The 14,037-nt window shown below is 43.1% G+C and overlaps 1 protein-coding gene across 1 annotated transcript in view; it reads right to left on the bottom strand.

Annotated features, from left to right (window-relative positions):
* Positions 1 to 11,963, bottom strand: part of abhd8b (abhydrolase domain containing 8b) — a gene marked incomplete at both ends in the record, with an annotated part of 30,974 nt that extends 19,011 nt beyond the window's left edge. The window contains 3 exons of the mRNA XM_084311225.1: positions 6,802 to 7,018; positions 10,312 to 10,482; positions 11,245 to 11,963. Coding sequence (XP_084167351.1) covers positions 6,802 to 7,018; positions 10,312 to 10,482; positions 11,245 to 11,963 — 1,107 coding nt within the window. The remainder of the gene's footprint in view (positions 1 to 6,801; positions 7,019 to 10,311; positions 10,483 to 11,244) is intronic.
* Positions 11,964 to 14,037: the final 2,074 nt, after the last annotated feature.

The following is a 14,037-nucleotide window of genomic DNA, read 5'->3' as shown; positions in this document are numbered from 1 at the left end:
GATTACACCGTATCCCCCAAAATATAGTGAATCAACACACATTTTGTAAACAAAATGTGGGGGGAAAATATGCACCAACACAAAAAGCATGCTGGAGGATGTGTGGGAAGGAGGGGGCAAATCACACGCACATATTCTGGGGATGTCAGAAGCTGAAGGGGTATTGGGAGGAGATAGGGGAAGCAATGATCAGAATATTAGGATACAGGATACCACAAACAGGACTGGTGCTTTACTTAGGAGACCTGACACACGAGGGAATACAAGGGGGGGACAAATATTTAATAAAGATAATGTTGATAGCGGCCAGAAAAGCAATAACGAGACTGTGGTATAAGGAAGACCCACCGACAATAGCAAAATGGGTAGGAATAGTGGAAGAAATACAGGATATGGAAAGGATAACACACATGCTGAGGTTACAGGAAGAGAAATTTGGGGAAAGATGGGGAAAGTGGGAGGATTATAAAAGGAACGAGAACGACATCACAGAGGAAGAACCAAATGCAACACAAGAGAGCGAAGGGTAAAGGAGGAAAGATGTTCAAGCAGGGTCTATGAACCCATGTCACACACCTGTACTTTAGTTAATATTTTCTATTTTGTTTTTGGGATATTACAAGTGCTGAATGCTTTTATACCTTATTATTTATGTCTGTTTAACGGTGTGATATTAAATATTCAGGGATGATGTGGTTTGTGTATGGGTGAAACAAAAGGCAAAGTGAAAGTTAATAAACAAGAGAAAAAAAAGAAAGGACGAAGGAGAAGGGAAGAAAGAAACTCAAGGAGGGTCTCTGGACCCAGATCACACATACAAACCTTAGTCAGCATTTATTGTCTTTGAGTAGGAATTACCTGTTTATGCCTGTTTAAGGGAGATACACAATCAGCCTTTGTATCAAATACCTAGAAAACAACAGTAGGGGAACCAGACAACTAACCATGTGATACCCATGTAAATATTTAAGTGCACTGTTTTTTCTTTTCGTTTTATTGTGATACTAGTCTCTTCATTTTTTATTATTTATTTTTTGTAAGTGCTGTCTGTCTAAATAACTGTTAATAAAAAATGTAAGTTTAAAAAAAAATAAAATAAAAAATGTGGGGGCCAGGGGCAAACCGGGGAATAATTTTACCCACCCCCTCACCACCTCACCCCTGATACGACCCCAAATGAAAAAACAGAGCCGTGATACCAGGCGCATGGCGGGCCAGATGAAGCACATACTTTTACCTGTAGAGTAAAAGCTTTACATCATGCACGCCAGCCACAGCCGATAACCTCGTTTGAAAACAGGTTTCCCACAGCTCTGCTTATGTGTGAAAACTTGCCACTTGTTATTTCTATCATTACCCTTAAGTAAAGAATAACAAGCTAAGAGAGGCCCTCGATCATATGCCACTATGTACAGCGTTGTAGGGTAACACCCAGCCAGTTGTGGACTCAGCCACGTTACATGAACACACACAACTTCTCATCATACAACAAAAAACCCAGTTAATTTTTACTCATGTAAAAAACAACGCTGTTTTCAGGTAGAGAGAAGACATAAGCCTTGGCCAATGCTAACCTAAGCTATAAAAAGCAACCAAGACAATTTTCACACCACACGTCGTATCTCCAAATGTAGTGAAGCAACATATGTTTTGTTAAACAAAGACATCGTTATTAACCAAAAACATTCGGGAGGGGGAGGAAGGAAGAGTGGAGCAATGTCCTACGGACATCTTACCTGCACCGACGTACACAGGACGAAAGGCCGCAACACAGGTTGGTCTACCACGTCGACGAGGCCTCTCGCTGGCAAGGCCAGAAGAGGCGATAGCTGGAGCCTCGCTCCGGCGTGACGCCCCCCTCCTGCAACCGGTCATGGCGCAGGCCCAACGACATCTTCTGCCAGAGATGACGTCGTAGTCAAAGTGCCAGGGCCCGCTATCCTCACGGCTAGCGCCAATGGTTGTAGCATAAGCTTAACAGCTAACTCCAGGCTAACTGATAGCATCAAGCTAACGTTTCTAGCCGAGCGTAGCCTCCAGCTAACGCAGTGGCAAGCTAAGCGGCTACTACTGAAGCTGTACAACGTGAGAATACCAAGACAGGCCAACACTTCAGACAGCCGCTGTCTTTTCCTCTTCTTATCCGAAGAAAAAAGGAAAAAAGGCAACACACGCCCCTTCACAGAACTGTGTTTACCAGACACAGCGGTATCGGCAGCAAGCCCCTCGTTGTAAGTGGGCTGCAGCCGACCTGAGCTCGGAGATATTCTCTTTTTTTTATCTACTTTTTCTCTCCATTTTTCTATTTTTTCTCCCGTCCCCAATTTCGTATTGTCCAATTCTACCCTCCCCTGTCTTGAACGTTGTTAGGCCATGCCTCCCACAAGCCGGCTGCAATGTGGACGAAGCCTTGCATCACGTGTCCCCTCCGTTACTCGAGGAGGCAGCCGTCGCATCTTTTCACCTGCACAGCGCGATCTCTCAACGGCGAGGGTCTGCGTGGAAGGGACACGCCGCCCTCGTCGCTTCCTGATTCTACTGCGCAGGCGCACCAACCGACCTGTAGGAGTCGCTGTCCACAAAGTCCGATCCCCACCCACCAGCTTCCCACCCCCTAATACTGCCAATTGTATTAGTATGAACGACCAGCCAAGCTGGTAGCAACGCCGAGAGCTGGGCTCGACTCGGAGATATTCTCATAATGAAACACCAAGCTCACCCCCCTCGCGCCGGGTGTTTTTCGTCTTGAAAAGCGGGGCCAGCGCAGAGGGTATCCATTTGTCCAGAGACCCGGGGAATTGAACCGCAGATTCGGAATCACGGTCCCAGGAAAACAAAGCTAGACTTCACTGAGGAGGAGCCTATTTTATCGTGGGGCATCAGACTAGAACCCCCTCCACGCCGCTAAAGGGCAGCGAAAAGGATTCTAGCCTGGAGCCGACCTTCGTAAGCTGAGCAGTTGTCCCCCCACAACTGACACACCTGAAGCTCGCATCGCAAAAAACATCACCCGCCCAGAGAGGCCGTCAGCCCTCACACAGCCGACCGCCTCCCAAGCATAGCATCCAGCTGCAGAGCCGGAGACAATGCCGGCGGGGATTGCTCAGCGACGCGCGCCCCTAATGCGAAGTGCCGGTGGAGGTCAGAATGATCATCATCTTCTAGACACTCCGGTGGCGAAGACATTATCGCTTCATTTCCCTCGAAAAATAGTGAGAGAGAAAACAAAGATACAATGTCAACGCAGCTCCTCTTCTCGTCAACAAACTATTTTGGCACTAAACTCTAAAGTGGTGTATACAGGCACTTTTTCGGTGGTGAAAATAGGGAAGGAGCTGATGGTGTGGGCACGACCCCGCTTATGTAGAGGAGCAGATGTGGGTGTGGCCAGGCGGATGGGTGTGTGCATGTGGAGAAAATTATTCATTATTAGACTGGATAAAGGGACAGTTCCACTACGAGCAGAGCGTAAGCTATTACGATATATAACCGTGCTGAACTATGTTATATTCTGTATTGCTGAATCATCTTGGGGTTTTCAAATAAAGCCTTGATTAATTAATCCATGAATGGACGTTCTAGTTCTTACACACTTCTCAAGAAGCCAGTTATATGTAACTTTAACTATAAACTTAACTATAAACTAAACATATACACAATGTATATTCTATCTGTACAACTAAATTATACTATACAAACTATAAATAAACTATAAACTATAAACTAAAACTAAACATAAGACACAATGCATATTATATCTATACAAACTATACAATACAAGGTATATTAGCAGTGCGTGTAATAAGTGTGCTTGTGTCACTTAACACATTGGCGGCCACTGGGATGCGTCTAATATCACTCTAGACGACCAGCATATGTAAAAAGACTTGCACAGTCCGTGGGGCTGTTTGTAGAGCTAAATCTATACTTTATAGTATTGCTATCTGTCCATTCTCATTGTCAATTGAGACCATAGACCGTCCCTTCAAAATGGCTTAAAGAAAAAAAAATGCATCAATACGTTCTCATTTTATAGCGCTGTGAATATAAGCGTTATACGGGATTTGGTCTAGTATATTTCCTGGAAGGCTGGATAAAGGGCTAATAGCTACTAACGTTATATCCAATGGCATTTCCGTTATACAGAAGCTACAGTTAAAACTCAAACTGCATATGGTCGGTACGATCCTCAAGCATGTATGCATGAAAGGGGGGGGGGGGGGGGGGGGCGGGGGACGTTGTTTCTGATTATTGATTACCAATAACCGTGTTCATCTCAGTAGCCACATACGGTGATCGCCTGGGTGAGTATCATAACAAGCTCTGATCAGCATGTAATTTACGTGAAAAAGATATTACCATGAGCCGGTTGGATCCCCCCGAGCATTTCCCAGTTATCGATCGCCATCTGGTAGATCGATATGTCCATTGGCTGATGATATATCCCCTTACTGCATAGTGAAATCCGCGATCCAAAACGTATTCCGTGCAACAGACAATAGCGCTCGCTTCAGGTGAGTAGAAAACTACATTAGAGATCCAGAAAGAAAAGACAGCTTCTGCCACAGGGAACACTGCATTATCGAGATAGCGCCCCTAAGAGGATCTGGCCGATAATGCACTTTCTCGAATTCAAAGAGTAGGGTACATCTGCAGTGCCGCTCGGCGACCTTGAATAGGTTATTAAAATGGAATAAAAGCCAAAACAACCTTGCCACGGATATATCCGTCCTCGGTCCTTTAAGCATGGATTCGAAACACGGATATATACGTTGTTGGGCGGGATTGTGTTAAGGTGCTTTTGTGTGGTGTGTAAGTCACTTAACCTATATTTTCAGATAATTTAATGGAAAGTAAATGGAAGATTGCTCCACTTCTACAAGTACTTCTACGTTCTGTATTCATCTATTTATGGCGTGGTATCAATTTTGTACCAGTACCGGGCTTAAGGGGTTAAGGTGCTTTTGTGTGGTGTGTAAGTCCCTTAAGGTGCTTTTGTGTGGTGTGTAAGTCCCTTAAGGTGCTTTTGTGTGGTGTGTAAGTCCCTTACGGTGCTTTTGTGTGGTGTGTAATTCCCAGAGGTGCTTTTGTGTGGTGTGTAAGTCCCAGAGGTGCTTTTGTGTGGTGTGTAAGTCCCTTAAGGTGCTTTTGTGTGGTGTGTAAGTCCCAGAGGTGCTTTTGTGTGGTGTGTAAGTCCCTTAAGGTGCTTTTGTGTGGTGTGTAAGTCCCAGAGGTGCTTTTGTGTGGTGTGTAAGTCCCAGAGGTGGGACCAAGTCATTGTTTTGCAAGTCTCAAGTCAGTCTCAAGTCTTGGTACTCAAGTCCCGAGTCAAGTCCCAAGTCGAGTCCCAAGTCCTAACCTTTGAGTTTTGAGTCCTAAACAAGTCATAATGCGCGCTTCACCAAATGTAGTACCATTTTAACAACAGAGTAATAATATATTATATTTACACAATGTAATGCATGAATGGTTTTTAAAATGTGTATTTATTACTTTCCAAATAAACTTCCAATAATTCCATGGAAATACATGGGTAGCCATGAGAAAGGCACATCAATATGACAACAAAAACAAATAGCAGACCTTGGTTCAACTAGTCTACCTTAACCCTTTATCAATTTTGGGGTATAAGAAATCTGTACTGAAATGACAAGGCATTTAGTCTCTCTCTTGATGTCGGAGCATTTCATTATAACCGGCTTGCAACGTTGGTTAATATATCAATCGTGCATTGCAATGTTAGAATAGTTAGGATATCAATTGTGCATGAAAGGACTATTGTTTGATTAGTATTGATGAGATTCCCTTGCAGATTCGTACAGTCAAAATCTGTTGATCAACTGTTTCCATTAATTTGCATTCCCATCACTGAACTCACCAAAGTCTGCGGTGGTGGAGATGTAGTCCAGCCCCTCAAACATTTTCTTTATCTCATTTCCATTTTGTATATTCTATTTCTCTATCCAAGTAGTTGGGAAAAGTTTTCTGTCTCATTTGCAGTGTGCCGCCTGGTATGATAACGCCTTACTGTAGATCCCTGAAACCGGGTGGCAAGTGGCTTCGGATGAGTCCTGTTAACGTTAGACTCAGCTACTAGCTTCGTTGAAGCATGGGCAGTAGATATGATCTTTGAGCCCAGACACAAATTACATTTAACTAAAACGTTATTTTCTTTGTGCTCGATAAAAGAGAAATAGTGAGAATATCCATCTGTAAAAACGTGAGTAGTGGGGGCCGCCATGACAGTCGAGACTAGAGTAAACAAAACACGCCCCCAGCACAGCGTGATTGGTCCCCGCAGCCCGCAGGTGAGGTGACCAATAGCACTGCAGTTATACCCTACTCGAGGTGACACACAGACAGGAGTCAGGAGGACTGCGCTGGATTACTACCGCTCGCTACCAATCTACATAAAAATAACGCTGTACGAACCATTCAGTATTTAATAACATAACTTTTTTATCTTTGGGCATGGGGGAAGGTATCAAGTCTTCTCAAGTCAAAAGGATCAAGTCCAAGTGAAGTCACGAGTCATTGGTGTTAAAGTCAAAGTCGAGTTGCAAGTCTTTTTTGATTTTGTCAAGTCAAGTCTAAAGTCATCAAATTCGTGACTTGAGTCTGACTCGAGTCCAAGTCATGTGACTCGAGTCCACAAGTCCCTTAAGGTGCTTTTGTGTGGTGTGTAAGTCACGTAAGGTGCTTTTGTGTGTATATACTCTCCTTTAAAAGAAGAAAAGAGAGGGACAAAATGTATTCAGCACAGGTCCTTGGCCCACTTGGACTGCTTCACACACTCCTCACCTCAGCCATCCTCTGGTCCTCCTCCACAGGGACAAACTTGTCGTACATGCCGTGTACCAGCAGGATGGGTACAGTGAGCTCAGCGTGGTAAACCTCATCCCCCTCCGGCCAGTACTGGCCGCTCATCATGGCACGCAGGACGAACGACGACACATTGAAGGCGTTGTTCTCTTTCAACAGCTGCTTCTCTTTGACACCCTGCCGAGCAAACCCCGCCCTGTTGGGGGAAGAGCAGAGGAAGAAGAGGAGGGGGAGGAGGAGGTGGAAGAGGAAAAGGAGGAAGAAGTGGATGAGGAGGTGGGAGAGTATATTTAATAGTCAGACTGGGTCACAAATGTTTTGCTGTTGTTGTGCCAAGTAAATCAGTGTTGCATGTTTCTCTCATTCTGTCATGCACACACACAGTTAAGATTCTAACATTTCAAAGATTCGCTATTGTTTTAAGGACATCCGTTACCAATGGCAGCAGGAACAGAACATAATCTACCTGTTTACTCTGATATATCTGGGTCCAGTAGTTCAAATATTTGAATCCCTATCTGATCGGATCAGATTCGGATTCGGATTTTGGGTAGTTATATATATATTAATTACAACAAGACAGTCATTAATTGCATTGTACTGTTCACGTGTGGTGCCATCGTCGCATATATAAGTAAGGATGGTTTGAATGACATTTCAAGTTTCAAGTTTCAAGTTTCAAGTTTCAAGTTTCAGCACCAAGTCCACCGAAGTTATTATTACTTCAAAGCGCTACTGCCTATATGGATAAAACAAGGTGTAATAAGGATGTTTTAGGTGGTGGTAGTTTCTCTGTTAGGACATTATAGCTGAAATATATAGCCTAGCTAGCCTATAGTCGGTCTGATATATATTAGAGAAATAGTAAAGTAATATTCGCCAAACAATCTGACGGGCCAGATATTATTACAGCCCGCCACAGTCTGAGCATGCGTAGTGAGCTGTGGCGTCATCGTTTATCTAGACCAGTGGTCACCAACCTTTTTAAGCCCAAGATCACCTTTCTTTTTTTTTTGGTGAAGGAAATATCTACCTATTGAAGCGTTGAGAGAAAAAGACAGCCAAGATTGTACTTTAAACTAAATGACTTTTATTTGCCTGTATTCTAATTACATGCAATGCTTTGGTCCAACATTAAAACGTCAAAGTAGAACTATTATGTACTTTCTCAGTCAGTGCTAAGTGCAGTCATCTTATGCAGCATCACTTTTCACATCAAAACAAAAGTAGAACTGTAATGTGGACTTTCTCATATTATTAACATTGACAAACATATTTACAATTAGCATTTTATAAAGTAGAACTGTAATGTGTACTTTCTCAGTCAGTGCTAAGTGCAGTCAGTGCTAAGTGCAGCATCACTTTTCACATCAGAACAAAAGTAGAACTGTAATGTGGACTCTCATATTATTAACATTGACAAACATATTTACAATTAGCATTTTATAAAGTAGAACTGTAATGTGTACTTTCTCAGTCATTACATTTTACATTTAGTCATTTAGCTGACGCTTTTATCCAAAGCGACTTACAAGTTCTGTACGACAAGCCATCAGGAAGGGCACAACTCTATCAGCTGAGTAACAATGTTCGTCAAAGTGTTGAGTGCTACAGTGTAGGTTCGTTTATTAGGACAAGTGCATGACAGTATGGTTAGTTAGGGTTAGATCATTTTTTTTTTCTTTTTTTTTTGTGCTAAGAGCTAAGAGCTAAGTGTGCTAAGTGCAGCATCACTTTTCACATCAAAACAAAAGTAGAACTGTAATGTGTACTTTCTCAGTCAGTGCTAAGTGCAGTCAGTGCTAAGTGCAGTCAGTGCTAAGTGCAGCATCATTTTCACATCAAAACAAAAGTAGAACTGTATGTGTACTTTCTCAGTCAGTGCTAAGTGCAGCATCACTTTTCACATCAAAACAAAGGTAGAACTGTAATGTGGACTCTCAGGGTAAGACCAAAAAAAAAAAAAAAAAAAAAAAAAAGATCTACAGGGACAGATCTAAATGGATAGATCTACAGGGACCACAGATCTAAATGGAAAGATCTACAGGGACAGTCTCAAAGATCGACCAGTCGATCAAGATCGACGGGTTGGTGACCACTGATCTAGACTATGCGTTTACAGTGGCTGCACGGATCCACTGAACGGATATTTTGGAAAATCTTCACTTTAAAATGCGTTTAAGAAAATCTCCGTTTATGTCTCTGAAAACACGCTTTACGTGTGGATGAAAGGCCCAATCGTGGAATAAAATGTGCGTTTGGCAAAAGATCCAGATATGTGGGGACATGGCCTCAGCCTAGTAGCTCCCCCCAGAGGTACTCAGCCGACACCTGTGACCAATCTGCAATCAGGGGCTCCTGTCTCCCTGCCAGTGACGGATGGGAGTATAAACGCTGACCTGCCCTGAGGACAATGCGCATTCGTTCTACCAGGAACAGTAGGTTTTGCATCGTATACCTTTTCTGACTATTTTGTCTATTCCTGTCAATAGCATTTGAAATTACTGCTGGTATTTAAACCGTCGTCGTTCGCTTGTATTTACTGGCTGATAATTAACCTTACTTATTCTCTCTCTCTCTCTTGTCTAGTGTGGGGGACGCCGTTGCCGAATCACCCCACGCTCGTGTTCGCTTGATCCCCTGGTATTTTTTATCCACTTGCCTACCCCGTGTTTTTTCTCTCTCGCCTGCCCCCCGTATATAGACCCCGGACCCCCGACTATTCCCTGGAGTGTTTTCGACTACCTAGGCCAATTATTACAACACGGTAAGACCCCATCTACATTGTTAAACCCACACACATAGTCACCAGCTTACAGACACATTGATTAATTACACACATCATATTCCAGGCTTCCCACACTACACCACCATAGTAGTTTTTTGTGTGTTCTGTTGTTTGATTTGTTATTTGTTTGTATAAATAAATACACGCCGGTTGGCATTTTCCCCTTTGAATCTGTTGTGTTGCTTTTACGGGTCCCGTTCCTCTGTTCCTATCCTGAATTGCTTTGAAATACCGCGACAAAATCTGGCTGAGTTGTCTGATCCTGGATCACAAAAAATTTAATTTCAAAATCTGATCGGATCTGATTGATTTTAAACTATTTTAACTACTGGGCCCTGATGACCGGATTGATCGATTTTCAAGTCCCTGTCAAGTTTCACGTTTTTGAAGATGTCAGAGTCTGCTAAATATCTATTAGCTTACAGTCATAGCCAAGGACTCTGATATGGACGGCTGATAGATGACCACTGTGTCAAAGAAGGCTTGGGTGCAATGGACAACATATCTCAAGGATAAGCAATTCTCTCTAATCTTCACCCTGATCAAAAGAGTGTTGGAAGAGACATCACAGCTGACAGTAAACCAATCAGGAATCACTAGATTGGTGCACCTCTCTGACAGCTGTAGCAAACAGAATGACAGTATGGTCAAGTCATCACACAGAGAGAGATAGAGAGAGAGAGACACACACACAGTCTTACTTGAGGAAGCTCCAGGCCAGTAAGGGAGAGAGACAGTGCAGCACACAGGTGGGCAGGTTGAAGATAGAACATAGGCTGGGCTCCAGGGCGGTGGGACCCCCTCCATTAATCATCACCATCTTATGGATCTGGTCTGGGTACTCATGGGCCAGGAACGTACAGAATGATACACTAGAGAAGAGGAGAGAAGAGGAGAGAAAAGAGAGAAGAGAACAGAAGAGGAGAGAAAGAGGAGAAAAGAAGAGAACAGAAGAGAAAAGAAGAGAAGAGGAGAGAAAAGAAGAGAATAGAAGAGGAGAGAAGAAAAGATGAGAGAAGAGAAGAGAAGAGGAGAGGAGAGAAGAAAAGAGGAGAGAAGAGAAGAGAAGGGAAAAGAAGAGAAGAGAAGAGAAGAAATAAGAAAATAATGGGATAGATAGAAAGAGAACAAAAGATAATAATGAAAGAAAATAGAATAGAATAGAAGTTAATTGTGCGACCAAGGCTGGGAACAGGACAGACAACAAGAATCACTACAATCATGGTGTTTGGTTTGTTGCTATCTGTCATTTCTTTACAATGTACTGACTTAGAATGTACATCCTTGTACTTCTCTCGCACATGCAGTACCTTCTTGTGCTTGTTTTCCTGAAGAATTCAAAGTATTGTATTGACATGGAAAATCAAATAACTGCAGTAAAAGAATACTAAGTACAGTAACATAACCATCTTGTGGCAGTTTCCTTGGAGATTTTGTCCCAAGGAAATATGACATTCTTCCTTGTCCAGGGGAGACCCCCACAGGCCTAGTAAAGGAACCCTGGATCCTTGGACCCCTAGTATGGGTTCAATTCCCCCTGAGGCCAGGCATACAAAAGGTTTCAGCACTCATAGCCTAAGGTCTTGGATAAAGCGTCCCACAAATGATAAACTGTATGTTGTGATGTAATTTACCCGTAAGAGTGTCCTATGAGAATGTTCCTCTTGCGCGCGTATCTCTTGAAAAGGAGCCGTATGTCCTCGGCCAGAGCGTAGAAGGTGTACGCTGCGGCTATCTGGGGCGCGGAGCTGGCTCCATGACCCGCCAGGTCGGGGGCGATCACCTCGTAGCCTTGGTGGGAAAAGAAGTCCAGTTGGCTTCCCCAGATGTCCAGCGAGCCTCCCACCCCATGGATGAAGAACAGCGCCACGTCCGCATGCGTCCCTTTACAAGCCGTGATCTTCCTCTCGCAGTCGATCACCACCGTACGCTTGGGCTTCCTTCTGCGCTTCTTGGGCTGCTCCGCGTCCGCCTCCTCGGGCCGAGGTTTCCCCCCCGACGCAGGGACGCTGTTACAGTCGGACGTGTCCACCTCTACCGTGTTGGCCTCCGTCTCTCCAACGGGGCCGTTGGCTAGCTCCGCCTTCGCCGTCTCCCCGAGGTTCTCGATCAGCAGCTGCCCGTTCCGGTAGACGGTGATCTTCCGCTTGCAGCTGACGGTTCCGCCCTGCCCGCTGGGCTCCTCCACCAGCGGCCGGTCGGGGATGATGTGTCGGACCCGCAGGACCCGGCCCGGTTTCACCTCCACAAACTCGTAGCCGTCGGCGGCTTCTGAGGTTTCTATGGGAACCACGACGTTGGCCGACTTCCCCGTGAGGCAGCAGAGGAGCCCTTCCATGAAGCTGGTCAGCATCGCCGCTGATCTGTGGGGACACACACACACACACACACGCACACGCACGCACACACACACACACACACACGCCCACACACACACACACACACACACACACACACACACACACACACACACACACACACACACACACACACACACACACACACACACACACACACACACACACACACACACACACACACACACACACACACACACACACACACACACACACACACACACACACACACACACACACACACACACACACACACACACACACACACACACACACACACACACACACACACACACACACACACACAGGTCATCACTGAGCATCCCTGACTACCTGTCTGTCACATATCTTCTGGTCCTTCTGGTCCAAATAAAAAACGCTCTGGTTACATTTCTCCTGGCTTGCTCGCCAAAAGCTTGGGGAGGTAGGGTGACATGGTTGTTAAGGAGTTATTAAAAGGGTACACCACCCAAATTAAGAATTCTAAAATGTTATTTCCATAAGGTCCAACAAAGGTTTTGTGACTTGTGGATGCCAACAGCTGAACCAGGAAGAAAGGAGCAGGCCAAGGTGTTAAATGCTATACTGTAGCTCTTCTACTAGCTAATAGCTGATTCTGTGTCTCCATTCTTTCCCCTTCCCCCCATTTAAATGCAAATAGGCTGAATTTGCGTCATGTCATGACCCATCTAAATAGAGCAGCGGTTCTCAAACTAGGGGTCGTGACCCAAAGTGAGGTTGTGGGTAGGTGACAGTAAAAAAAGAGCATTGGAAAAATATATATAATAATAAAAAATCAAATATATATATATTTTTTTATGTTCTGGCAACATATTTGAGCTAAATATGCCTCGTTTTATAAATGTGTATTGATAACATAGTCCTATAATTAAATGCTCTAATAAATATGCATGATCAAGTTCAACAACGTGTGCTTTTATTTTGATATTCCTTAATTCCATGTTGAAATTACGCGATACATTAAGTGTGGGGTTGCCAAAAAAGATCCTAAATAAAATGGGGTTGTGGTATAAAAAGTTTGAGAACCCCTGCATAATTTCAACGTGGAAATAAGGAATATCAAAATAAAAGCACACGTTGTGGAACTTGATCATGCATATTTATTCGAAAATGAAATTACAGCACGATGTTATCAATTAAATGAATGAATATTATCAACAAAAGCAACGGAATTGTTTCTGTATACACATTTATAAATTAGGCATATTTAGCCAAAATATGTTGCCAGAACATAAAAAAGAAAAGAAAATGCGTTCACATGCGCTTTTCAAGAATGTAAAAAAACTAGACTTAATGGGAAGTTCCATGATATGTGGCAAGCTTTCTCAGCGCAGCATTACACAACACTGGGTACTCGTTCCGGACTGATATCCAGAACTTAGCGAGGGTCTGTCCAGTGAACTTGACTTTCAGTAGCTCGTCACATGAAAGATCAATGAGCGCCTTCTGCTCAGACAGTGTCTGTGTCTGACAGCCCGTTGCCCAAAATCTCTGCTGATTATCCATATAAAAAATACCATAACATTACCAATAACAGTAAAACAATCAACAGAAACTCATTAAATTACAAAATAATCATTCAATCAGGTAATAATTTTACAGATGTAGCCACCCAGAAACATGTATTTAAAGAGCTTGTTCTCTTATTGTATGACAACAATCTACATATTATATTATATAACGCTGATGTTAAATACTTGTGATTTGCGTGCAAAAGTGCATTCGTCCATTTCATATAAATACAAAAAACATGGGAGAATCAGGGAATTGAAACCCGGTCGCGAGTTCGGGCAACTTGGAATTTACCACTAGACCAGCAGGGCTCTGAATTAAAAGATCGACAGGATGCTTGTTTATAATATAATAATAATAATAATAATAATAATAATAATAATAATAATAATAATAATAATAATAATAATAATAATAATAATAATAATAATAATAATAATAATAATGACAATGTGTGAAATTGTCTTATTTGATTTTGTCACTATTATTTAGATACACTTTACAATTGAATAATAGTAATGACAACACAAAGTTGTC

This window comes from Notolepis coatsorum (assembly GCF_963971535.1).
Source record: "Notolepis coatsorum genome assembly, chromosome: 3".
In the NCBI taxonomy this organism is placed as follows: domain Eukaryota; kingdom Metazoa; phylum Chordata; class Actinopteri; order Aulopiformes; family Paralepididae; genus Notolepis; species Notolepis coatsorum.
Note: the sequence above shows the minus strand (reverse complement) of the source record. Positions and strands in the feature narration are given on the sequence as shown.